At 46.4% G+C, this 26,193-nt stretch overlaps 1 protein-coding gene across 1 annotated transcript in view; it reads left to right on the plus strand.

Moving 5' to 3' along the window:
- The window catches only part of EFL1 (elongation factor like GTPase 1), a 137,064-nt gene that overhangs the window by 32,297 nt on the left and 78,574 nt on the right, over window positions 1-26,193 (plus strand). The window contains exons 8-15 of the mRNA XM_084756375.1: window positions 439-562; window positions 1,813-1,889; window positions 2,533-2,669; window positions 3,158-3,280; window positions 5,347-5,446; window positions 13,392-13,546; window positions 13,934-14,100; window positions 20,687-20,825. Of these exons, the coding sequence (XP_084612501.1) occupies window positions 439-562; window positions 1,813-1,889; window positions 2,533-2,669; window positions 3,158-3,280; window positions 5,347-5,446; window positions 13,392-13,546; window positions 13,934-14,100; window positions 20,687-20,825 (1,022 nt within the window). The remainder of the gene's footprint in view (window positions 1-438; window positions 563-1,812; window positions 1,890-2,532; window positions 2,670-3,157; window positions 3,281-5,346; window positions 5,447-13,391; window positions 13,547-13,933; window positions 14,101-20,686; window positions 20,826-26,193) is intronic.

Raw genomic sequence — 26,193 nt, forward strand, 5'->3', positions numbered from 1 at the left:
AACTCTAGTTTTGGCAGATTGGAGCTCTAGAGATCATTTCCCTCGTGAAAAACAGCACTTTTGGTAGTGATGCCCCAAAGTAACCTCTGTAATTAGTAGAGTTAGGATGGGCAACTGGCACCTTTGCTTCCTTAACCTCTGCACTTTTTGTCAAATTTCACATATGCAAAATTAGGAAAAGGAGCTGCAGGCTAGATTCTGATTCTTCTCAATGTATAGACAGTTGGACAGCGACACAGGGCTGTATTTGAATCCCAGTCTCACTACCTGTGTAATGTCTTTATATCATTATCCTTTTCTATAAAATGAATAAAGTTTGTAAGACAGTTAAAAGTATTGATTTAGTAGTAGTATGAGATATTTTGAACAGTGTATGACAAACAGCAGTAACTGTAGTCACTGTTACTGCTATAACATGCCCCGTTGGTTTTCTTTCAGAATTGAGCACTTTGCCAGAATCTACAGTCAAAAAATTGGCATCAAGAAGGAAGTTCTTCTGAAAACCTTGTGGGGAGATTATTATATAAACATGAAGGCTAAGAAGATCATGAAAGCCGACCAGGTATTGTGCTCTGTGTTGGTGTGATTGCTGGCCATGGAAGCTTTACTGTCCCAGGTTTAGTAGAAGCTACAGCTTAGCCTCAGTTTATGCAGATGAGTTCATGGAGAACTTTATGTGGCACAGAACTGGAAAAGGCGCGTGAGTCTTCCGTTCAAGCATCATTTCTGCGGAGGTCCATGTGTTTTAAACACAGTGAGCAAGCTGAGTACAGTTGTGCATGTTCATCATCCCAGCTTCTTGCGGGGTCAGTTCCTAGGAGCTTAAGACCAGCCTGAGAGACAGTGCTGCTCTGGGTCTAAAAGTCAGTTGCAGTAAGTGATTAAAAAGCTGTCTTTGGTTTCTGAGGACTTGAAATCAGGCACTTTGCAGACACACATTTTGCCTTTGTATTTGTCTAAGATTAGGCTTTGCATTTGGTTTTCATATTGTGAGTAGAGCTGTGAAAGTCACATTTGTGCACACTGATGACATTCTTTAAACTGGTCATTCAATGCAATGGTTCTTAATTTCCTGATAATACCAGTGGCTCTTCAGAAAGCAGGTATTTGATAATATGTTTTGTCTCATGTTTCTGCAACAGCATTCCTACAACCGAAGATTCTCACAGCTCACATTATTGCTTATGTATATAGTTTAATTTTTTTCATTTAAAATTTGTCCTTAAAGGAGTTGCCTTTCTCATTTTACCACGTAAGTTCCTGGGTTGAACTCATTGTCAAACTTGGTGGCAAATACTTTGGAATGCCCCGCGTGTGACCTGCTGTAAACACTATGTATGTCTATCGAAGTGGAACAAATAAAGTCTACAATTAAAAGATTGTCCCGTTCCTATGAGCAGTTTCTCATGTTTAAGAACACAAGAAGCGTGATCATAGGAAACCCAAGCCTGGGAAGAGAGCCCCCACGCTGAGTGAAAGCAGCTTGCGTCTCGGATGTTGTGGGGTTTTCTTTCTTTGAGTTTTTGTTTTGTTTTGTTTTTTTTTTTTTTTTTTTATGCTAGTTGTGGGGCAGCCCCCGAGGTATGTCCCCCAAATGCTCACATCGTTTCAGTACCCCTCTGGTTCCTGGAGGAAGAAGAGGGTGGTGGCTTATTGGTTAAGAGTTACGGGCTATTTAGAGCATAACTTTTCTCTATATCACCAAATAAATATTCTGAGCAGATAAGCCACAGTGCCAGTGCCCCATTGGGATGAGGACGTGAGTGTTGTAAATGTTCAGGAATTGAAGCTGATATGTTCTTATCTGCGCAGGCCAAAGGGAAGAAACCTTTATTTGTACAGTTGATCCTAGAAAATATATGGAGCTTATATGACGCAGTCTTGAAAAAGTAAGACTATTATAAAATTGTTTATCTTTGGGAGGGATCATTTGCCCACTTGTGGTCCAAGGCTCTTGGATAGCTGAGCATGGCTGGGACAGTGAACAGTGTCACAGATGAGTTAGTGATGGGACTTGGAAACAATTTAAAGGAGTACATGTGCTCAAGTGAGGGAGGTGGGGAGGACCATAGCAGCAGTGTGTTGCGGCCTGCCTGGGTGATGAGAGCAGAGGCTGCAAAGGAGCACTGGGCCTTCGCTTAGGTAAGCACAGTTTAAAGAAACAGTCATTGTGGAGGGAGAGAGCAGGCCCGGAACTTGGGGAAAACTTACCTGGAAAAGAAAGCTGGGCTGGTAAGTTTATTATTCTATGGGCAGAATCAGAACACTAGCATGTATTTGTATAGCTGCTCTGGTAGTCATCGTTTGTTTTAGTAAATTGTGGAGCGGTGCTCAGTGAAAGGTTCTGAAGGAGTTTGGCAGTGTTAGGGTGGAGCTTGGGGAGTCCCCTTCTTGTCAGGGTCCCTTTACTTATTTTTATCCTCTTCTAAAAGGTAACATGCAAATTAAAAAAAGTTGTCAGATAAAATTGAACTACTTTCCTTGCTACTTGTACATATTGTTTATACCTTTTCTCTCTAATCTTTCCCATAGGGACAAAGAAAAAATTGATAAAATTGTGACTTCTCTAGGATTAAGAATTGGAGCCCGGGAGGCACGGCATTCCGACCCTAAAGTCCAGATCAATGCCATCTGCAGCCAATGGCTCCCCATATCCCACGCTGTTCTCGGTATCTTTTATCTGAGTGGCTTTTAGATAGATGGATTGTATAAAATAAGAGACAAATAGTATTTCATTGGCAGCCAGATAACCCTATGGAAATAACCCATTCCCATCCAATGTAAGTCTTCTCTGTTTACTCAGTGTTCTGCCTTGAAGCAGCACTAAATAACTAGAAAAAATTCATATGCTAATACTGGTTAACATTAGTTCCAGAAATTACTCTTATAAAAACAATACTTGTTCTCTAAAATAAAAATGCAATAACAATACAATAACATAAAATATATGATAAAAAGAAAGGCTTTATTGGGACGTAAGGAAGTAGAGATCTAGAGTCAGTGCGCATTCCGGAAGCATGTGCAGATTGTGAGGCGCGAGTTGCCCTGCAGCCCGGAGCTGTGTGTAGCAACGTGCCGGATTGCCCTGACTTCCGTGCAGTCACTCTGCCGTGGTGAAAGGCACTGAAAGAACAGAATCCTTAACGCCAGGCCTCAGCTATGGTGTGTCAGAAACTGCCCAGCCCCCTTGACATGCCGTCTGAGCGAGTGGAGAAACTGATGTGCACTGGATCACAGACGTTTGAGTCTCTTCCACTGGAAACCCAGGCCCTGAAAGCAGGTAAGGAAAGACGGACACAGTGCAGCGCACTACACTGTTGACTGTTCTCAGCCCAGGCTGTCACACATTCATTTCCACAAATAACCTCTTTTTGGTTATCAACTTTTGTTCCCCTCCCCAGAGTTTCCCTTTTAATATAGCATATTGCTAAGCCCTCTGGGTGGCAGCCACTGGCCCAGACTTCCTTCCTGCTTACCAGAGCCCTTCCTGCTTGCTGTCCTGACCTCATTTGATGTTCCTGCTTTACTCTAAGTTCCTAAATAGCCAAGCGCATGTTCTGAGCTCTAAAGTCACTGCCATGGCTGTCTCCTAGGGCCGGGAAGAGTGGTTCCTGAGTCTTACGGGTGCTTAAGAGTGGCTGGTCCCCACTCTCCTTATGAAGGGTACTAGCGTTCCAGGTTCTGTGGGCACCATGTATTCATCCAGTTCTTCTACTGATGTTTGCAACCCCTGCAGCCCCAATCCACAAACTGCTGCAGTTGGGCCCTCTGTTGACTCTCTCTGACCTGATGGCCAGTTTCCTGTCCTGAGCTGACCAGTTATGCCACTAGCATTGACATAGATGACAACTACTACTTCCTCCTCATAACATGGTCTTCCCTGACTTCCGCAGGCTGCTGTTTCCTGTGTCACTTTGTCCCTGACTTTCTGACTTTATGTGGCAGCTGTGTGCTCATAGTCTCTCCCTCGTCCGTGTGGACTCCAGCCTCACAGGGTTTGCATAGCTTGCCCTCTCCACCTCTGCTCTGCTTCAGAAGTGTCGCAGACTCCACATACCCTAGTCCTAGAGCTGTGTCCACCCTTTCATCTGAGTTCAAAGACCCTGAGTCACAAGGGCTTTACACTGACCTCACACCCCTGTACCCACCCACGCTATTGGCAAGTGCTGCAGGTCTTCCTTTAAAATCCGTCCAGAATCCACTGCTCAGCGTTTCCACGTGCTTGCCTGGGCCAAGCAACCGCTACCTCTCACCTGCTCATGAGTCTGTTCTCCAGCTGTAGTCAGAGTGACGCAGTTAATGTGCTCACAGCTGGTCAGCCCTTGCTGCCTGTAGTTCTCTTGTTTAATTTTTCTTGTTTTTGAGATAGGCTTTCTCCACGTAGCCCTGGCTGTCATGGAACTCACTCGGTAGACCTGTCAGAACTCGAACTCAGAGGCCCACCTGCCTCTGCCTCCCGGGTGCTGGGATTAAAGGAGTTCACCACCACTGCCCAGCTTGATTTATTTTTTTAATGTTGCATTCTTTGTAGAAATTTTTTTGGTTTGAGGAAATGAGTTTTCTAGAAACTGAAATCTAGTAGTTTTATCTCTGTTTGTAGGTTATGAAAAGATCAGAACCTCTTTGATTGTGACATGTGGAATTGTGTTAAACTTTATATACTTAGAGATGTGACTTCTTTATCACACTGAACCTTTATTTCTGAGTTTTGTTACTATCCTGATACATCATTTTTAAATTTTGTTATTATGATCACTATCATTTTCACTCACATGCTTTGCCTGCATGCATGTCTGTATCACATCCTAATCCGATGCCCGTGAAAGCCGGAAGTAGGAGCTAGAGTTACAGTTTGTTTGAGCTGCCATGTGGGTACTGGGAATTGAACCTGGGTCCTCTGGAAGAGTAGTCAGTGCTCTTAACTACTGAGCCATCTCTCCAGCCTTGATGATACATTATTTTTGTCTATTTTATACATTACCTTGCCATAGAAAGGATTAGAAAAGCATTTAAGGAACTCCGTAATTGGCTTTTGGTCCCAGTAGCAGTACTATTCTGTATAGAGAGACCTTGACTTAGATGACCTGGGGGTGGCAAAGCTTTGTCACTGCTGTGCCGAGCCCCCCAGCCCCACCCTTCAGCTTTGCTTCTTTTTCCCTGTCTTACAACACGCGCTCTTTCTCTGCTGCCCGTTCCTTGCAAACTCTTAAGTGGAGTTTTTATCACATCTGCAGAGAGTCACATGTTTAGATGATGCTGTGTTCTAGCTGTCGTTGCTGTTGACAAACAGGTAAACAGGTTTCTAATCGTGGGAAACGCAGTGACGTTTTCTTCCTGTTTATGTAGCTTTTATGAAATGTGGAAGTGAGGATACTGCACCAGTCATTATCTTTGTTTCCAAAATGTTTGCAGTTGACGTGAAAGCCTTGCCTCAGAATAAGCCAAGGTAAGAAGCAGAGGGAAGCTGGGCTGGGCTAGGGGAAAGGCGGATGATTGACTGGTGGGCATATAGCTGGGGTGTGGGTAGGCGGGCACAGACACTGCCACTCTTCCTCACAGCTGCCTTGGAATGAGCACATCCCTGTGTTAACGTAGAATCTGTTCACCATCTATCACTTTGTCATACATGTTGAGATCGCCTCTGGAGTGCTGACTTGAAGCGCTATTAGTATAAGGGCTAGCAGTAGCTGTAGTAGTGAACTCTAAGCCTGCCCTGTCTCTAGGTATGTCTGTCTCACCATCAGTCTCTGTAGGTCATGTGTCTGCAGAGGGGTCAGGCTGTGTGGAGGATTTGTCAAGTTCAGAGTCTTGGGAAACCTATGCATCCTCCATTGTATGCGTTCTCCCTCCCTGGCTCCCGCCTCCCCAGCTAGTTAGCTACTGTTAGGATTTGGATGAGGCAGGTGGTTCAAGAGAACACAAAGACAGGTTCCTGGGGGAATAAGGAGGTTTTGTTTCTTTATTAGAAAAGTTATTAGTTCCGTGGACAGACAGAGGGACAACAGCATGGCAGGGCTGTGAGAGAGCTCAGGACCAGAGGCAGACAGTGCGGCATGGCAGAGGCTCACCGTAGATCTTTTGAGAAGTGGGGAGGTTCACAGCAGGAGCACAAGGCCAGGCTGCCTGGTTCCTAGGTTGGAGGCTGGGAGAAGATGGAAAGAGGTAGCAGCACCCCTTTGAGTCACTCCCTGGAGGAGCTGAGTTAGCAAGAGCTCAGGGCTCGGAGGCCAGCAGGGTGTCTAGGAGAGGAGGCTTGAGCCCAGGCTGAGGCAGATCGAGCAGGCTGTCTTAGAGACCCTCGCTCACCTCTAGAGGTCACTGAAGCAACTCCTAAGCTGCTTCCCCCGCCTGAGCCTCCAGTGTACTTTTCACCATGATCCAGAGTGATCTTTCTCTAGCTCCTTTCTTAAAAAGGTATTGTTTGTTTGTTTGTTTGTTTGTTTGTTTTGTGTGGGTTACAGGGCAGTGTGTGGGAGTCAGTTCTAGGGACCTAACTCAGGTCTCAGGCTTGGTGTTGAGCACCGTTACCCACTAACCATCTCTCTAGCCCTTCAGAATAACCTTTCCAAAGTCTCTGAAGATTGGGTCTCCTGCCCTTTTATTGACTCTCAACACCTAGTTTTCCTAAAGCATGAAGGGTGCTGTTGGAGTTCAGGGGCAGTTCCATTATCATATATATTTGAATGTGTGCCTGTGCTTATTGCTTTTGTATGTCATCATAGAGGTTGTTTTTTTTTTTTTTTTAATGTGATGAGATTTTAAGTCTCAATGGAGATATAGTGGAGATCACAAAGTGACTGAATTTGGGGGAGCACTGTGGAATAAGTGTGCCCCGTCATAACCATCCCCAGCCGTGTGTTTCAGTAGTGTTCCTTTTTTTTTCTAGTACTTGTGCTGTTTTGTCAGTAAAGTTCTGTCTTTCCTTCCTGCTGTACCCCATCTTAGAGAGTCTCTTCTTCCTCTTGTTTTTCTTCTTCTTCTTCTTCTTCTTCTTCTTCTTCCTCCTCCTCCTCCTCCTCCTCCTACTCCTCCTCTTCTTCTTCTGCTTCTGCTTTTGCTTCTCCTCCTCCTCCTTTTTTTTCCCCTTCAGATAAAACTCTGCTTATTGTTTAGAAGAAGAAATATTTTGTAAGTTTGCTTGGTTTTTTAGCTTTTTCATAGTGGTTTGAACGTAAGAATCTTCTTCTGGAATTTTTGTTCTGAAGAGAAATGAAAGAATTAGTGAGTCGATGAATGTGGGGATGAAGGATGAATGACTGTCTGAGGAGGAAATGTGAGCCAGTAAGGGGTAAGGCAAGGCGCTGGGTAAGGCGGCAATTTTCAGCTACCCTGGCAGATTAACTCTGTAGCCGCTGCGAGTGTCTAGGACACTAGAGAATGCTGGAGAAGTGAAGCGCATCCTCCTGAGGCTTCAGCTGCATTGATTTACCACCAAACCCCTCTGTGACTCATTCTCTGTCTTGTTCTAGAAAATAATGGCACCTCTGCTCTACTGCTTCTCTCTGTCTCCCCTGAGTGTTTTTATCTAATGGTCTTCATATATTAGTGTGTTTTGGTGGAGCAATTAATTCTATTCTGTGAGATTGTTTTTACTGATTTTGTCCTGTCATGTTTAAGTTTATTTCTTAACCTGGCCAAAACATGAATAATTGAGACTCTTCTATAATACAAAGCTTCACAACACAATCTGAACAGATTAAGTCTGTTCTTAACCCTCTATGCTTTCCTGTCTTACTCCCAGCAAACATCCCAGAGATACTTGTACTTTGTAGCTTTCCTCCTCAGCTCCCTCCTGATCTTCCTTGGACCTCTACCCTTGGCTTCCTCTCCTGACTCCTCCCACCCTGGCTGGCAGGAAGTCCAGCCCTATTCTCTTCCCTGCTCATCAATTGGCTGTAAGGTGCTTTAGTGACATAATGGGGACAATTGGGGAGTAGAGTTTACACAACATTTAGACAGGAAATCAGAATTTAAACTATACAAGAACCTTAGTGTCTACACTCTCACTCCATTTTAATGCTTATTTTATACCAAGTAAAGTCTCCATTCCCTCCCTTGTTCTTTTCTATCTTCTCGTTGATGTTTTTCATATAAGTTGTACAGCCTTTTAATTGAAGACATGGACCCTTGGGGGCAGTGCTCTGATCTCATTCCCATCGCTGCTGAGTCGGTGTACTAATCCAGGGCCAGCACACTAATCTTTTTCCTTTGGTGTAGATTAGCGTACATTGCCTAATGGTACATCATGAAGAGAAAATGGAAAGGGACACCCTGGACACCTGCTGAATGCAGTTAGGCTGTGCCCTCGTTTCTCAGCCATCCTACTGAGGGTAGACGAGGATTTCCATATTCTCGATGTGTATGGGATTGTGGCGGGGCTTTCTCTTCTGTTCTGCTATCTGTCTGTCTGTCTGTCTGTCTGTCTGTCTGTCTGAGGCCCAGACCTGGTAGTCACGTTGCCGGCCAAGCTTTAAGTCTGTTGGTTTCTGTTCAGTAAGCTATTGGACTATTTCTGCAGCACCACTGGCTCTGCCACTTAGGTCCAACAGCAGCTTTTGTTTCAGTTTGACTTCTGAGGAAATCAAAGAACCTTAGAAAAAACAGATAATATTCCAGGTCACATAGCCAGAGGAACTGCGCAAGAGTTTAACTGCAGCCTGCCTGGTTTCAAAGCCCGTGTCTTCCACAGCACTCCATAGAAGCTGCCCTCCAGCATCGCACGCCATGCCAGCGCCCACCCGAACTCTGAGTAGGCAGCTGTACCCTTTTGGCCCTTTGTAGATTCTGTGCCTTTGCTTTTGCTGTTTCGGAGCTTTTCAGGAAGACCTGCACTGCTGTCCCTGCTCCTTTTGTGGCTTTGCTTCCTCCTTGAGAACCAACTTTTAGTAGCTACATGCCACATCAGACAGATACCTCTTTCCTTTCAGGTCACCTGCTCTTTGCTGTCTGTGCTACCTTATAGCATGCTGTCATGTGTACTGACAGCAGCAAGATTCTCTGCCAGCCTTTCACCAGCATCAGAGCCAGAGCTTAGTCATTGTGCATGGCAGCCTGAAGCCAGATGGACTTCTATTGCTACCTCTTTTCCTCTCTTTTCCATGTGCCAACCTAACATTCATCTCCAGTCAGCATTCACGTGTCTGGTCTCTAACGCTGGTGGCTGTTCTCTGTTCAGGGGGTTGTGGTTATCTGTAACCTAGCTAACTCACCGTCCACTATTACTTCCTTACGCACAGAGCCCTACTTTCATGTAAATAATTTCTCTTTGTTCTGAATAAATACTGGATGTCTAACAGATACTGGAATAAGTCCTGTGACTTTCCCTCTGCTTGCTTTACTCCCTTTCCAAGCATCTCAGGGCCTGTAACAGTGTAGGTCACAATAGGTATTAATCAGAGGGTAACTAAATAGCAGGCACTTATGTATTTTATACTAACTCATCACTGTAAATGCTTATTATTTTGTCTGGCTTGCATCTATCCATCTCTTTCTCTCTCTGTCTATATATATACATATATATATATATATGTATATCTTAGATAAGATCTTATTATATAGCTCAGGTGTCTTACTTGGTTTTCTCTTTGTTGCTATGATAACACCATGACTGAGCAACTGAAAGAAGAAAGAGCTTATTTGACTTATATGTCTGTGGCACTGTTCATTACGGAAGGAGTCAGGGCACAGACTCACAGCAGGAACCTGGAGGCAGAAATTAAAGCAGATACCATGGAGTAACTCTGCTTCCTGGCTTGCTCCTCATGGTTTGCTTCAGCCTTTCTTACACAACTCAGTACCGCCAGCCCAGGGTGGCACTATCCTCAGTGGGCTGGGACCTTCCACATCAGTTATAATGCAGAGAATGCCCCAGAAGCCTGCCTGCAGGCGCTTCTCTATTGGAGTTCCTTCTTCCCGGTGACCCCCACTTGTATCAAGTTGGGCAAAAACAACAACAACAAAACCTCCTAGCCTCAAACTGGCAATCCTCCTGCTTCAAGTCCCCTGAGTTCCAAGACTGTGGCTGTACACAGCCAATATCAACTTAAATGGTGATTCTAGGCCGTGTCATGTACTTGGGCTTTAGGATTTAGTAAAACTATACTTCTTTTCTAACCAAAGCTAAAATTAAATTTCCTTTTCTTAAGATGGTGTTTTTTATTTTTATTTTTATTTTTTACTAACTGGAAGATGGTGACTGGAGTTTGGACCCAACAAGTTGCCCTTGACTTATGTCTCATCTAGTATCCATTTAACTTTGGCTCAACTTTCTTAAGCTTTCTAAGCCTCTGGTTTTGTGTTTGTGAAGTGGCGGTGTACTGTATGCTCTCCTCAGTGGCTGTGATGGACATGTGCTGCAACACATGTGGAGTGGTAAGTGTGATGGATAGACCGGTGATGAGCAGGTAGAGAGCAGGTGTCTTTGGATTCTACTGTGTTGTTATTTCTTACATTGTTCTCTAAATAATGACAATAAATGATAATACTGAGAACTGTGTTTTATATTCTATTTTAATCCATACTTTTAAGTGTGTGTGTATGTGTGTGTGTGTGTGTGTGTGTGGTCAACTTTGGGTGTCATTCCTGAGATGCTGTCCATCTTGTTTTCTGGAGCTTGCCAAGTGGGCTAGTCTGGTCCTCTGTCTTCCTATTCTCAGCACTGGGATGATACATGTGTGTCATCAATCATGGATTTTACTCCTGGACCTTCTTTTAGCAAAAGACTGAATAAAACAAACTTACTCCAAGAAGAGCAAGAGTGAAAGACATGGCTGCTGCTGATGCCAAAGACGGTGGCAGGGAGTGGACACATCAGAGACTGCCGCAGAGGACAGGGCAGCAGCTGTGGCTTGCCATTATGAGGAGGTGGGGCGGGTGCATCTGTATTCACAGGCGTTTAGAGGTTCCAATGAAGAGGAGCCCATTTCCTACAGTGGTGGTTAGTCTGTCTCCAGTGCTCTGGGTCTGACTAGGAGGGCCAGCTCCCAGGTCTGGGCACTCCCTGTGGAAGGCAGTAACACTAGTTCCTGCCTAGCTGGCAGGCACTTAAAGAACACAGCCTTGAAAATTTTGAGTTAGGTTATCATTAGCTCCTTGAGCAGGTGGCTCCTTAGAAGATAGAGAGACAGTACCTGTGCCCAGTGCCTGTCTGTATGCCCAGTGTCAGTCTGTGTGCCCAGCACCTGCCTGTGTGCCCAGGGCCTGTCTGTGTGCCCAGAGCCTGTCTGTGTGCCCAGGGCCTGTCTGTATGCCCAGCGCCTGCCTGTGTGCCCAGGGGCTGCCTGTGTGCCCAGGGCCTGTCTGTGTGCCCAGCACTTGTCTTGTATGCTCAGTGCCTGTCTGTGTGCCCATGGCCTATCTGTGTGCCCAGTGCCTGTCTGTGTGCCCAGTGCCTGTCTGTGTGCCCAGGGCCTGTCTGTGTGCTCAGCACCTGCCTGTGTGCCCAGGACCTGTCTGTGTGTCTAGTGCCTATGCCCAGGGCCTGTCTGTGTGCCCAGGGCCTGTGTGTGTGCCTAGTGCCCATCTGTGTGCCCAGAGCCTGTGTGTGTGCCCAGTGCCCATCTGTGTACCCAGGGCCTGTCTGTGTGCCCAGCGCCTGCCTGTGTGCCCAGGACCCGTCTGTGCATCTAGTGCCTATGCCCAGTGCCTGTCTGTGTGCCCAGCGCCTGCCTGTGTGCCCAGGACCTGTCTGTGCATCTAGTGCCTATGCCCAGTGCCTGTCCGTGTGCCCAGCGCCTGCCTGTGTGCCCAGGACCTGTCTGTGCATCTAGTGCCTATGCCCAGGGCCTGTCTGTGTGCCCAGTGCCCATCTGTGTGCCCAGGGCCTGTGTGTGTGCCCAGTGCCCATCTGTGTGCCCAGGGCCTGTCTGTGTGCCCAGCGCCTGCCTGTGTGCCCAGGGCCTGTGTGTGTGTCCAGTGCCCATCTGTGTGCCCAGGGCCTGTGTGTGTGCCCAGTGCCCATCTGTGTGCCCAGGACCTGTCTGTGCATCTAGTGCCTATGCCCAGGGCCTGTCTGTGTGCCCAGCGCCTGCCTGTGTGCCCAGGACCTGTCTGTGCATTTAGTGCCTATGCCCAGGGCCTGTCTGTGTGCCCAGGGCCTGTGTGTGTGCCCAGTGCCCATCTGTGTGCCCAGGGCCTGTGTGTGTGCCCAGTGCCCCATCCGTGTGCCCAGGGCCTGCCTGTGTGCCCAGGGCCTGTGTGTGTGCCCAGTGCCCATCTGTGTGCCCAGTGCCCATCTGTGTACCCAGGACCTGTCTGTGCATCTAGTGCCTATGCCCAGTGCCTGTCTGTGTGCCCAGGGCCTGTGTGTGTGCCCAGGACCTTTCTGTGTGCCCAGTCCCTGTGTATGTAGCTTCTGGTGCTCAAAGAGAAAAGAGAGGAAGGAGGCAAGGCAGGATGGGAGATGAGGCTGAGGCTGGCTTCAAGGTATCAGTTACAGAGTGAAACAAGCCTTGTAATGTCAAAGGCTAGGGCAGCATGGGAGGGAGGCACAGTGCTGAGACCAGGCAGCCTAGCGCAGCTTCTTCACCTGTAGTAGTTCAAGCTCACACCCAAGGGCTGTCTCAGCAGTCCGGATGCTCAGCCCCAGTGCAGTGGTGAATATGCCAGATCCTACCAACCCCAGGGCCAGGACTGGTCCTGCTCTGTGTTGTGGTTGAACATGCAGTGGGTTCCTGTGAATGCCTTCTTGAAAGGGAGACTGGTCCTGGGGACCCTTCACTTGTCTGGTTTCTTCCTTCCAAACCCAAATTCCAAAGCCAAATGCTCAGTGTCTCTCTACTTTATCTTTTGTAAAGGTCTTTTCAATATTAAAGCTCTTAGTACCTTCTCTGTTACTTTTCATGAAGAAAAAAAAATCCAAATTGCTAACAGCCCCACCCTCTACTCAGACAGACCCCTGCCAACACTCTCCCAGTTCCACACTGCCTTTTCTGTCTGGGCGTCTCCTGTGTCTGCCAGTGCCTGAGAATTTTCATTTGTCTTTTGAGTGCTTCCGAGTTGCAAAGGAAACCCTCATTTCCTATAGTGGCCTCTTGCATGCTTCTGTCCGTATTCTAATGTAAGCCTCGCTGCCCCTTAGCCGTTCTCTTCCTTCTCCTTATCGGCCTCTGCCGGAAGAGATACTGAGTGTCCGTGGAAGGTCGTGTGTGACTGCACCTGGTGCTGCTTGGGGCTACGGGCACTGCTCACCGGTCCCTAAGCAAGCCTCTGGGGAAACAGCAGGCTGGAGAGCCTGCTCCCCGGTCGGCTTTGTTGGAGGGAATTTGGAGAAGCCTCCTTGGGGGATTTGGCATTGATTATTGCCTCTGCAGTCTTATGAACACTTATTCCCGAAAGAGGGCTGAGAGGTGCCTGGTGCCTCCACATCATAACATATCTGTGACATCTTGTAGGCCTCTCACTCAAGAGGAAATGGCCCAGAGACGTGAGCGTGCAAGACAGAGGCACGCAGAGAAGCTTGCAGCAGCTCAGGGGCAGGTATCCCAGGGTCCTGCCCAGGATGGAGGTGTCCTTGAAATTTCAAGTCCCCATGGAGATGAGCCAAGAGGTACTGCATTCCTAAGTAGTTTTTGGTTTGGTGTAAACTATTTGATACGTTTTTTGCCTAACTTGGTACATCGCCCCTTTTATTTTAACTTTTGTCAGTTGGGCATGGTGGCGCACGCCTGTTATCCCAGCACTCGGGGAGGCAGAGGCAGGCAGATCTTTGTGAGTTCGAGGCCAGCCTGGTTTACAAAGCTAGATTAAGACGGGCAGGGCTACATAGAGAAACCTGTCTGAAAGCAAAACAAAAAAAACCGTTTGGCATAGTCTTATCCATATTGTTTCTACTCTTGGCTAAATATTCATATTTACTCTTTTCTTCTGTGTAGATAAACAATTCCAGGGTTGAAGTGAGCGTTCATGGCCCTGAATATCTTTTTGTGCTTGGCAGGTGATGAACCAGATATTGCAAGTGTGAGCCTTCAACCTGTGCCTCAGGAAGAAAGCAGCCAAGAGGCCTTCATTGCATTTGCTCGTGTGTTCAGTGGTGTAGCTCGAAAAGGAAAGAAAATTTTTGTCTTGGGACCCAAGTACAGCCCTGTTGACTTTTTACAACGGGTAAGAGTTAGGCCTAAAATGCAAGGGCATTATTTTAAGGGTCTGGTAACTTTCAGACTGGCTTGGTGTGGTGGCTAATGGGCAAAAGATACCCCAGTTCCTGTCACCTGCTGCCTTGACTCGCTAACATTTTGCACAGATAGTGGCTCCCTAAGTAGCATTTAAGAACCATATAAGAAGGAGAGCAGCTTTTTAGGCCTTTTTTTTGCATATCAAGGAAGGTAAGCGTCACTTCGGTCTGGAGGGAAGAAGTAGATGTTAATGTTAATCTGGAGCCAAGGCAGTGGTGCATCTTCTAGAGTTTACCGAGCCAAAAGCTCAGTGACTCTGGCAAAAGCTGTAGGGAGCAAACAGGTGATAGGCACTACCTGCATTGCCTGGAGTCTGTTGAGGCTGGTCTGAGAGCAGACAGACAGACAGACAGCCTGCATGGAGAAATGCCTGAGCCAGGGCCGAAAGAGTCTATAGGCCAGAAATATCCAGAGCACAAGATAGGGATTAAACATGGCATGAGAAAAGACACCTGAGGGCCAGGTAGGGCCAACAAGAAGCCACTCAGCAGTGAGTGACAGAACTCCTCAGGGGCAGAAGCACCTGGCCTCATGGGAGGAGCCTTTTTCTAGGTGACCCAAAGAGTGCAGTTAGATGCAGGTAGAAGATGGAAGGAGCAGCTGAGGACAGCTCTCCCTCAGTGTCTACTGTTCACATTCTGTTCTCCCCAGTGCTGCATGATGGGTAGGCAGGCCTTGCTAGGCTCTGGGGACAAAGCGCAGTACTTGGTGTGCATAGACTTGGGATAGATTTTTGCTTGCCATTGAGCGTCACATACCGTGAGCAGTCTTGTTCACTTGGCATCGGTTGCTTATGTGTCAGACACTAAGCAGGCTTTCAGCAACACAAAAGACACCTGACGCCATGGAGTCAGAGCCACCGCAGGAATCCTATTCCAGTGTACCTTTTAAAAGGCTATGTGAAGTACTTCAGACCTACTGTGGAAGTTAGCCCTACTCAGGTCCCTCCAGCATCCTTTGTGTTATGCTTCTGTTCCTTAGTGTGACGGAGTATGGCATAACCGGCAATGTAAGAGTGCATGTGATCCTCCTGTACTTTCTGAGACTTGGGGGCTGGGTCCGACTCTGCAGCATCAGCTAGGGAAGAGTGTTCTTCGAAGGGGGAGGGCGATGTGTTCATACTATTAGAAATTAAACCTGGACCATGTGCCCTTGTGTGTGTGGCAGATGCTAGCTATAGCCACAACCTTCTTTTTTTTTTTTTTTTTTTTTTTTGACTTATTTGGAGGCAGGGTCTCACTAAGTTGCATAGGATAGCCTGGAGCTCATTCTGTAGCCTAGGCAGGATGTCAGCATCTGGTCCTTTTGTCTTAGCCTCCCAAGTACCTGGCTATAGGCCTGTACCCTTAGGCTTGGTGTGCTCCTGTCAGCTACTATATCCTGACCTCAGTTTCCCCTCCCTCTTCTCCTCTAAATCCCTCCCCACTCTTCCTCACTGCCATCCATTCCTCTTCATTTCTCTTCATAAAAGGTCAGGCCTCCCAGGGATATCAGCTGACCATGCCATAGCGAGTTGCAGTAGGACTGGGCATCTCCTCTCTGTTAAGGCTGGACTAGGCAACCCAGGTCCCACAAGTAGACAGAAGAATCGGAGACAGCCCCTGTTCCCTCTGTGAGCGGAGCCCCACAAGAACAGCAAGCTACACAACTGTAACGTACATGCAGAGGACCTAGGTCAGCCCCATACAGGCTCCCTGCTTGTCAGTTGTCTCTGTGAGCCCAGGTTCATTGATTCTGTAGGTTTTCTTACCGTGCCCTTGACCCCTCTGGCTCCTACAATTCTCCCCCTACCCCCTCCACAGCATTCCCTGAGCTCCACCTAATGTTTGGCATTTGTTTCCATCAGTTGCTAATGAAACCTCTCTGATGGTGATTGGGCTAGGCACCAGTCTTTATCACTAAGAATGATTTTTATCTCTTTGTTTGTTTATTTTGCCAGTTGTGCTCGGTTCTATCCCAGGTGTCTGGGCTGTGCAGCCTCTGGTTCCTGCCATCCAAGCAATGTTGGGGTGGGCTCCCTCTCTGGACCAGTCATTGGTTGGCCCCTCCCACTATTTCTATGCTATCTTTACTCCAGCACATCTTGTAGGCAGAACAAATTATATGTAGGTTGAAGGTTTTATGTCTGGATTGGACGTCCCGATTACCTCCACGGAAAGTTTTGCTTGGTTACAGGAGATGGCTGCTCAGACTCTGTATCCCCCTTACTAGGAGTTACAGCTAGGTTCACCCTCCCTTGTAAATTTCCGAGGGTTTCCATTGCACTAGGTTTCTAGCTCATCCCTGAGATGCCCCTCAATTCCAGCTGTCTCTCCCAGTACTCTCCCTCCATCCTCCCCTCACCCGACCCCTCCTGTTCCCATCCCCGGCTGCTCCCAGTCCACCCACAGAATCTATTCTCTTTCCCTTTCCCAGGGAGATTCCCGTGCCTCCCACCTGAGCTCTCCTTGTTAGGGAGCTTCTCTAGGCCTGTGGGTTGTAAGGTGGTTATCCCTTGCTATACAGCTAAATCCACTTATAAGTGAGTACCTACCACATCTGTCCTTCTGAGTTTAGCTTACCTTACTCAGGTAACCACGCTGGGTTTTTGTTTTTTGTTTTTTCTAGTTCTATCCATGTGCCTGCAAATTTCGTGATGTTATTTTACTAACAGCTGAGTAATACTTCATTGTGTAAATGTACTATGTTTTCTTCAGTTGATGGACATCTAGGTTGTTTCCAGTTTCTGGCTATTACTAATAAAGCTGCTGCTATGAACATAGTGAGCAAGTGTCCTTCTTGTAGGATGGATTGTCCTTTGGGTATATGGCCAGGAGTAGTATAAGTTGATTCCCATTTTTGTGAGAAACCGCCATGTGGATTCCCAAAGTGGCTGTACCAGTTTGCACTGCCACCAGCAAGGGAGAGGTGTTCCTCTTTGCTTCACGTTCTCTCCAGCATGACCGTCAACTTGTCTTTTGGATCTTATTTCCTTGATGCCTAAGGATGTTGGACATTTCTTTAAGTGCTTCTTGGCCATTCAGATTCCTCTGTTGAGAATTCTCTTGTTTAGATCAGTGCCCCATTTTTTAACTGGATTATTTGGTTTGTTGTCTGGTTTCTTGATATATATATATATATAAGAAATTAACTCTCTGTCAGATGTGGAGTTAGTGAAGATCTTTTCCCAGGATACTGTTTTAGCCTATTGACAGTGTCCTCAGCCTTACTTTTCAGTTTCATGAGGTCCCATTTATTAATTGTCGATCTTACTGTCTATGCTGTTTGTGTTCTGTTTCTGGAGTTGCCTTCTGTGCCCGTGTGTTCAGGGCTGTTCCCCACGTTCTCTTCTGTCTGGTCCAGTGTATCTGGCTTTACATTGAGGTCTTTGATCCACTTGTATCTGAGTTTTGTACAGATAAGAATCCATTTTTACTCTTCTATATGCAGATATCCAGTCAGCTCAGCAGCGTTTGTTGAAGATGCTTTCTTTTCTTCCCCCGTTTGTATAATTTTGGCTTCTTTCTCAACAATCGGGTATTCATAGGTATGTGGATTTACATCTCAGTCTTGGATTCAGTTCCACTGATGAGCATGTCTGTTTGTATACCAATACCGTGTGGTTTTTATTACTGTTGCTTGAGATCAAGCCGAGTGACATCTCCAGAAGTTCTTTCATTAGACAGTGCTGGTTTCCAGAAATTCTTTTATTTTACAGGACTGTTTTAGCTACTTTGGGTTTTTTGTTTCTTCATATGAAGTTGTGTTGTTCTTTTAAGGTCTATAAAGAACAGTGTTGGAATTTTGATAGGAATTGCATTGAACTGTAGATTACTTTTGGTAAGGTGGCCATTTTTACTATGTAAATCCTACAGATCAATGAGCATGAGAGATCTTTCCATTTTTCAATATCTTCTCCAATTTCTTTCTTCAAAGACTTGAAGTTCTTTTTCATGCAGGATTTTCATTTACTTGGTTGGAGTTACACCAATATTTTGTATTATTTTTGGCTATTATTAAGGGTGTTGTTCCCTGATTCCTTTCTTAGCCCATTTATTGTTTGTATATAGGAAGGCTACTGTTTTGTTGTTGTCGTTTTGTTTGGTTGTTGTTGTTTTAGTTCATTTTGTATCCAGCCACTTTGCTGAAGATGTTTATAGGAGCTATAGGAGTTTTCTGATAGAATTTTTGAGTTGTTTACGTATACTATCATATCATCTGCAAAAAGAGATACTTTGACTTCTTGCTTTCCAAATCGTATCACCTGGCTCTTCTTTAGTTGTCTAGACCTTCAAGCACTATGAGTAGAAATGGAGAGAGTGGGAGCTTTGTCTTATCCCGGATTTCAGTGGAATTGCTTTGAGTTTCTCTCCATTTGATTTAATGTTGGCTATCAGCTTGCTGTATATAGCCTTTATTATGTTTAGGTATGTGCCTTGAATCCCTCATCTCTCCTAGACCTTTATCATGGAGTGTTGGGTTTTGTCAAGTCTTTTTCAGCATCTGACGAGATGATCGTGTGTTATTTTTCTTTCAGTTGATGGATTACATTGACATATTTTCATATGTTAAGCTACCCTTGCATCTCTGGAATGAAGCTTACTTGATCATGGTGGATGATCTTTTTGATGTGTCCTTGGATTTGGCTTTCAATAGTATGTTATTGAGTATTTTTGCATCAATGTTCATGAGGGAAAATGGTCTGTAATTCTCTATGTTGAATCTTTGTGTGGTTTGAGTATCAGGGTGACTATGGCCTCATAAAATGAATTTGGCAATGTTCGTTCTGTTTCTATTTTGTGCAATCTTTGAGGAGTATTGGCATTAGGTCTTCTTTAAAAATCTGAAGGAATTCTATACTAAAACTGTCTGACTCTGGATTTTGTTTGTTTTGTTTTGTTTGTTTTTTTGCTTGGGATACTTTTAATAACTGCTTATATTTCCTTGGGGGTTATAGGTCTGTTCAAATTGTTTATCTGATCTTGCTTTAACTCTGGTAAATGATATCTATCAAAAACATTGTCTAGTTCTTTTAGATTTTCCAATTTCATGGAGTACAGGTGTTTTCCTTCTCCAGGATTCCCGCAGTTAGTATTCTTTATTGCTTCTAGTTCCATTTTCAGGTCTTGAACAGTTTTATTCATCTCCTTCGTATATTTGTATTTTCCTGGAACCCCATGGCTTCTGGGGTTCCCAGTACTGGCTTGGCCCCTGGGTTTCCAGCTTGGCCTCTGGGAGAGCCTGGTGAAGTTCCTAATATTTGTATGGCCTCCAGTAGAGTGAGGTGGGCATGGGGGTCTCTTCTGGGGTTCCTCTTAGAAGTGTGGCCTCTGGTCCTCTGCTGGAGTTGTTGGCTGGGATATGGAGCTGAGGGAAGGCAGTGCTGTTGGGGACAGCTCAGCAGGCTCTAATTGTGCTGATGGTGGTGGGCGGCATCTTACCTGAGGTTCCTAGTACCAGTGTGGCCTCCCGTAGAGCAGAGATCTGCTGGAGTTGTGTTCCTAAGATTTTAGATTTCCTTCTAGTTTGTTGTTAGAGCTGGTCTTGAGCGTTGTGGTTGTCCAGAGCATGTGCACTGAGACATATCTTGTGAAAAGCCATCCTTTTCCTGAGGTCCCCAAGTCTCCCTTTCTTTGAGGCTTCATGAGTTCTCTTGCTTTGCTCCTTGTCTGTTATTCACTCCATCTTGTGATACCAGTTGTTTTGGATCCAAGACATTTTTTTTTTTTCCATCTTAGTACTAGCTCTGGGCCTGTGGGCACCAAAGACGTGTTCGTTGATTGAAATATTTCCTAGGTTCTTGGATATGGAGGATCTATTTCTGAAAAGCTATGAAACTCACACCTTGAATCATTCATGACAGTGTCTCCTTAAGAATGAGTAAATAAAGTGTGTGTAAGGGGAATGGGGGAGCTCATAAAGCCACTGTTCTGTGTGTGGTTTTCTGCATGTGTGCTCTCTCTTCTCGTCAGTGTTCCTAGGATTTCCACATATGTTCCCTTTCAGATTAACAACATGGCATGTACACTTAGCAGATGCTTGGCTTTCTCATGGCATTTTAACATTTTAAACATTATTTTCATGTGTTTTAAGGCACTGGCATAGTTCTTGTTAAGTGCTTTCAGACTTTATGAGAAGATCTCAGTAACTTTAAATTACAATGATAATAATGAATGTTGAAATACAAACTCGGTATAGGCATGAGAACTGTGCGTGGCGTAGTGCTCATAGGTATTAGCGAGGGACTCTGGACCTGAAGAACGGGGGTACCAGGTCACAGAAGAGTTTCCTAGCCTGGAAGCTTATAGGGGGTGGATTTAGACACATTGTAAATATTTGAGAAAGAGAGGTTTCAGTATTTCAGAGCACTCATCATCAAATGTGACTTGGTTTTGTTTTTTTTTTTAATCATAGCTAATTGAAACTAATATTTTAGCTTTGTGTGTTGGGGAGAGGCAGAAGGTCAGTAGAAACCTGAGGGCCCTGTGATACCTCACTTGCCTTCTCACTTGGTTCCCACCCTTTTTCTCTGGCAGGTTCCACTAGGCTTCTCAGCTCCACTGGAGGACCTCCCTCCTGTCCCCCACATGGCATGCTGTACTCTGGAGAGCCTGTACCTTCTGATGGGAAGGGAGCTGGAAGACCTGGAGGAAGTGCCCCCAGGAAACGTGCTGGGTATGGTGCTGCTGGCCACTCGACTCACTGCAGCCTTGAGGCTAGCCAACATGTCACGGGGTGTTTGGTGACGTTTTTAAAGAAAATAACCTGTCTTTTTTTCATAGTTCGTGATTTTTTTTTTCTGGAGTCTTTAACTTAGTATAATTGAGTCACCAGTGTGTGAGTCAGTAATTTGGAGATCTAGTTCAAACACATCCGTGCTGCTTAAGTAAACCATGACGCTCTATCTTAAGTCGCGGTTCCATTTGTTTGGAAGCTAAAAAGAGAGTCCTTACTCATACAAAAGCAGTGCAGATGACCAAACACTTCTGGGTCTCCAAGTTTAATTTTAATTTTTGGAAGCTTTTTATTTTATTTTTAATATACGAAGGTCTGTTTAAATTTGTTCTTTTTTTCCCTCACCCCAATTGCTTCTTACTATCTAATTGTGATTGATCGGTATTAATTTTTCTGTAAATGCTGCTCCCTGTTCCTGGCTTGATTCCTGTCCCTTGTGCAGAGTCCACTGAGGTGCTTAGTACTGCTCCTGAGGCAGGTTCTTCACCAGACCCGGGACGCGGAGCACTGTGTCCCATCCCGCCATCGCCAGCTGTAGAGCTGTTCCTTCCGCGACTGCTTAGATGAGACAGTCTCATTAAATCAAGAATATTGGTCTAGAACAGCTACTGATTTGCCTGAATTTTGTGGGCACTAATCCAAGAAATTTGTCAAAACATTTTGTAATGCTTTTGCTGAGGTGTGTTTGTTTTTGAAATTCATTTCAAAAAAAAATCTTTATTTGACATGGAATTAGTAGAATTCCTGGCCTCTTCCTATTCCCTATTTTGTTTCTACTCCTTTGAAGAATGCTACTGGACTTGTGATGTAGCTGACGGCTGATGTAGCTTTGTGAGTGACGATAGCCAATTCCTCAGAGCTCTGAGAGCATGGGAGCAGCAGGCCTCTGCTCCTAAGCCCTCCTCGGGATTACTGTGGCTTAGACCTTCTGTTTCTTAAATGTCCTCACAACGTAGAGGAGCTCAGCACGTCCAGGGAAAGGAAGGCACTCTGTGGTGTGGACAGCATGGGTGGTCTTCTTGACGGTGCCTCTGCTTAAGTCTCCGTGTTCTGTCTTCTCCAGCCATAGGAGCACTGCAGGCTCTGCTGTAAGGGATAGGAGCACTGCAGGCGCTGCTGTAAGCGATAGGAGCACTACAGGCTCTGCTGTAAGCGATAGGAGCACTGCAGGCGCTGCTGTAAGCGATAGGAGCACTGCAGGCGCTGCTGTAAGTGATAGGAGCACTACAGGCGCTGCTGTAAGCGATAGGAGCACTGCAGGCGCTGCTGTAAGCGATAGGAGCACTACAGGCGCTGCTGTAAGCGATAGGAGCACTGCAGGCGCTGCTGTAAGCGATAGGAGCACTGCAGGCGCTGCTGTAAGTGATAGGAGCACTACAGGCTCTGCTGTAAGCGATAGGAGCACTGCAGGCGCTGCTGTAAGCGATAGGAGCACTACAGGCTCTGCTGTAAGCGATAGGAGCACTGCAGGCGCTGCTGTAAGTGATAGGAGCACTACAGGCTCTGCTGTAAGCGATAGGAGCACTGCAGGCGCTGCTGTAAGCGATAGGAGCACTACAGGCGCTGCTGTAAGCGATAGGAGCACTGCAGGCGCTGCTGTAAGCGATAGGAACACTGCAGGCGCTGCTGTAAGTGATAGGAGCACTACAGGCTCTGCTGTAAGCGATAGGAGCACTGCAGGCGCTGCTGTAAGCGATAGGAGCACTACAGGCGCTGCTGTAAGCGATAGGAGCACTGCAGGCGCTGCTGTAAGCGATAGGAACACTGCAGGCGCTGCTGTAAGTGATAGGAGCACTGCAGGCGCTGCTGTAAGCGATAGGAGCACTGCAGGCGCTGCTGTAAGCGATAGGAGCACTGCAGGCGCTGCTGTAAGCGATAGGAGCACTACAGGCTCTGCTGTAAGCGATAGGAGCACTGCAGGCGCTGCTGTAAGCGATAGGAGCACTGCAGGCGCTGCTGTAAGTGATAGGAGCACTACAGGCGCTGCTGTAAGCGATAGGAGCACTGCAGGCGCTGCTGTAAGCGATAGGAGCACTACAGGCTCTGCTGTAAGCGATAGGAGCACTGCAGGCGCTGCTGTAAGCGATAGGAGCACTGCAGGCGCTGCTGTAAGTGATAGGAGCACTACAGGCTCTGCTGTAAGCGATAGGAGCACTGCAGGCGCTGCTGTAAGCGATAGGAGCACTACAGGCTCTGCTGTAAGCGATAGGAGCACTGCAGGCGCTGCTGTAAGTGATAGGAGCACTACAGGCTCTGCTGTAAGCGATAGGAGCACTGCAGGCGCTGCTGTAAGCGATAGGAGCACTACAGGCGCTGCTGTAAGCGATAGGAGCACTGCAGGCGCTGCTGTAAGCGATAGGAACACTGCAGGCGCTGCTGTAAGTGATAGGAGCACTACAGGCTCTGCTGTAAGCGATAGGAGCACTGCAGGCGCTGCTGTAAGCGATAGGAGCACTACAGGCGCTGCTGTAAGCGATAGGAGCACTGCAGGCGCTGCTGTAAGCGATAGGAACACTGCAGGCGCTGCTGTAAGTGATAGGAGCACTGCAGGCGCTGCTGTAAGCGATAGGAGCACTGCAGGCGCTGCTGTAAGCGATAGGAGCACTGCAGGCGCTGCTGTAAGCGATAGGAGCACTGCAGGCGCTGCTGTAAGCGATAGGAGCACTGCAGGCGCTGCTGTAAGCGATAGGAGCACTGCAGGCGCTGCTGTAAGCGATAGGAGCACTGCAGGCGCTGCTGTAAGCGATAGGAGCACTGCAGGCGCTGTTGTAAAGCCGAGACAGGAAGGATAAGATACAACTCTGTGGTCACTGCCCTTGGGCCCTGTGTCTAACCAAGACCCACCGTAGTCACAGTGTTCTTTGATTCAGATCCCTTATGGTCGGCTTGTCTCTGGAGACACAGCCTGGGGTACGCTTCATGAACCTCCAAGGCGAGGCTCAAGCCAGCAGCGTAGGTAAACCGTCCCAGCCTCCCAGCGGGGTTCATGTTTTCATTTGCGGATAAAAAGGCCTTCCTGGTGCCCTCTGAATGTAGTCTTGTTTCTCTAATTTTGTCATATGCCCCGGGCACTACAGGGGAGGCCCGGGATTGAGTTTAGGGATATATGGGCTATGAATGGTTTTCAGAGGTTGAGTTCTCACCGACAGCCAAGCCATCCCCACCCCTCATCTCCTGTTGCCTAGCGATTCCTGGGCCCCCTTTGTTAAAGTTACGTTTCTTCACATTAACAAGCAAGATCATCCCCCAAAAGGATTATGAATGTAACACTGAAGGAATTAGAGCCCGGCTAGCTTCTTTGATTTGCCTTCTAAATTGAGACAGACAGTAATTGTTTCCAAATCTAACAGAGCTCCCTGTATAACTAGCAAGAACAAAGATACCAAGATTTTGCCCATCGTTTCCCACCAACTAGTTATATTGGCTTCTAGCCAGGCCTGCACCCTTGCTGGGCCTACGGATTTGCAAATGGTTTGAGCTAGCTGCCTTAGTTACTCACGTTACGGACAGTTCTGTGACTTGTGGTAGGAACAGAGCAGCTGCCACTTGTTTTCCAAGATTGTCATCTATGGGTTCCCATGGCTTCATTTCTTATATTTATCATTTAGCCAAAGCTTGAAGGACAGAGCATTTACTAGCAATATACGGAGTATGGTTTATTGTTCTAACCATACTAACAAAACTATAAAATACCTACAAAATTGAATTGGATGTTCCTGTTGTATTACAGCAGGCTGAGATTCCAAGTCAAAATGCAGTCAGTTTAAAATTCTTCATGATTCTATCATGAAAATTTTTGGCTTGTGTTTTTGTTGTTGTTTGTTTGTTTGTTTGTTTGTTTTTAGTTTTTTTTCCTTTAGGATTTTTGAGACAAGGTTTCACTGGGTAGCCTGACTGTCCTGGAACTTACTCTCTACATCAGGCTAGCTTTGAACTCCCAGAGATCTACCTATCTCTGCCCTTTTTTATCTGGATTGTCAGTATCTCTATGGTTGGAAAAGAACAACACTACATCCAGGTCCCTTCGAAGCCTCTAACTTCTCAGGCCTGTGGTTCTTAAAGATAAACTTCAAGTAATTGGCCCATTTTCCCTGCCAGTGTTCATTAGAAGGAACAGTAACTATTTCGACATGGTCTCTTGGGCCTGATGACCCATTCAAATGACCCCATCAGAACACCATGAACTGATTTGCAGCTTCAGAACCCAGGGCAACCTCTTCAGGCAAATTCCACTTGTTCATTGATTTAAAACCATACTGCATATGTTAGCAGTCACAAGCAAGTTCCTAAGCCAAGGTGTTTAATAAAAGCAGCTGTTCAGAGCTAACAAGGGTGGAGGTGGAGGCTGGCCACTTTCATCTTCGAAGGTAGGAGGGACAGAAGGCTCGCTGGTAGCTAAGAACAATGAAGGGTTCATGGGGTCCATTGACTAAAGCCAGGTGTGTCCACACAATTTTTCATTGTTTACAGTTTGAAATGAAAAATTAGGTTAATTGGGTCTAGTAATGTGCATGTTCCAGTTTCCTACCCATGGCTGCAGCATAAACCCTGAAGCCTAGGGGCTTAAAAGAAAGGTGGCTTTTGTTTTAATGCATCTGCAATTTGCACATCTTTGGTGGGTGTGTTGTGTGTACTCCACGGTATCTGCTGAGGAGGCTCAAGGCCTGGGGGCTAGAGTTATAGGAAGAACCTTTTAGTCCAGGTGTTGGAGGCTGGTGCTACCTCTTAGCTGTGACCTTAGTGGGTAACCAGGCTTTACAGGAGAATGGTTTGTTTCACTTTGAATGAATTATCCCATCAACAGGCTCATTTGTTGGGTGTTTTTCTCTCCTGTTGGTAGTGCTATTTGGGGTAGACGCTTTCAGAGATAGGCCAGTCTGGAGACCGTGGGTCACCAGGACGTGTCTTTAAAGGGAATGTTTTGCTCTGCCATCTTTCCTCCTTCCTCCATACCGTGAAGGTGAGCTGCCTTCCCTTCTCTGCGCTCCCACTGTCGTGCTCTGCTTCAGCACAGGCCTAGCTAGACTCAATGGAGCCAAAGCTCGCTCGTGAGATGTGATTTTTAGAACTGTGCTAAAACATATCCTGCCTCTCCTTAAATTCTTTCATCCATATGTCCCAGCACCCAGCTCTGGAGCTCTATCACCTTTAGGAAATGCCTTCCACAGCCTTCAGCTTCATCCTGTTTGTTTGAAGTGAATCGTGGCACATACTCTAAAACGGAAAACAATATATTTACCTGTTTTTAGTGTTGTTGTTTTTGTTTTTGACTTCACTTTTAATGAAGGGTCTGTCTAGGGCTTACGGA

This window comes from Acomys minous (assembly GCF_964271855.1).
Source record: "Acomys minous genome assembly, chromosome: 2".
Classification (NCBI taxonomy): Eukaryota; Metazoa; Chordata; class Mammalia; order Rodentia; family Muridae; genus Acomys; species Acomys minous.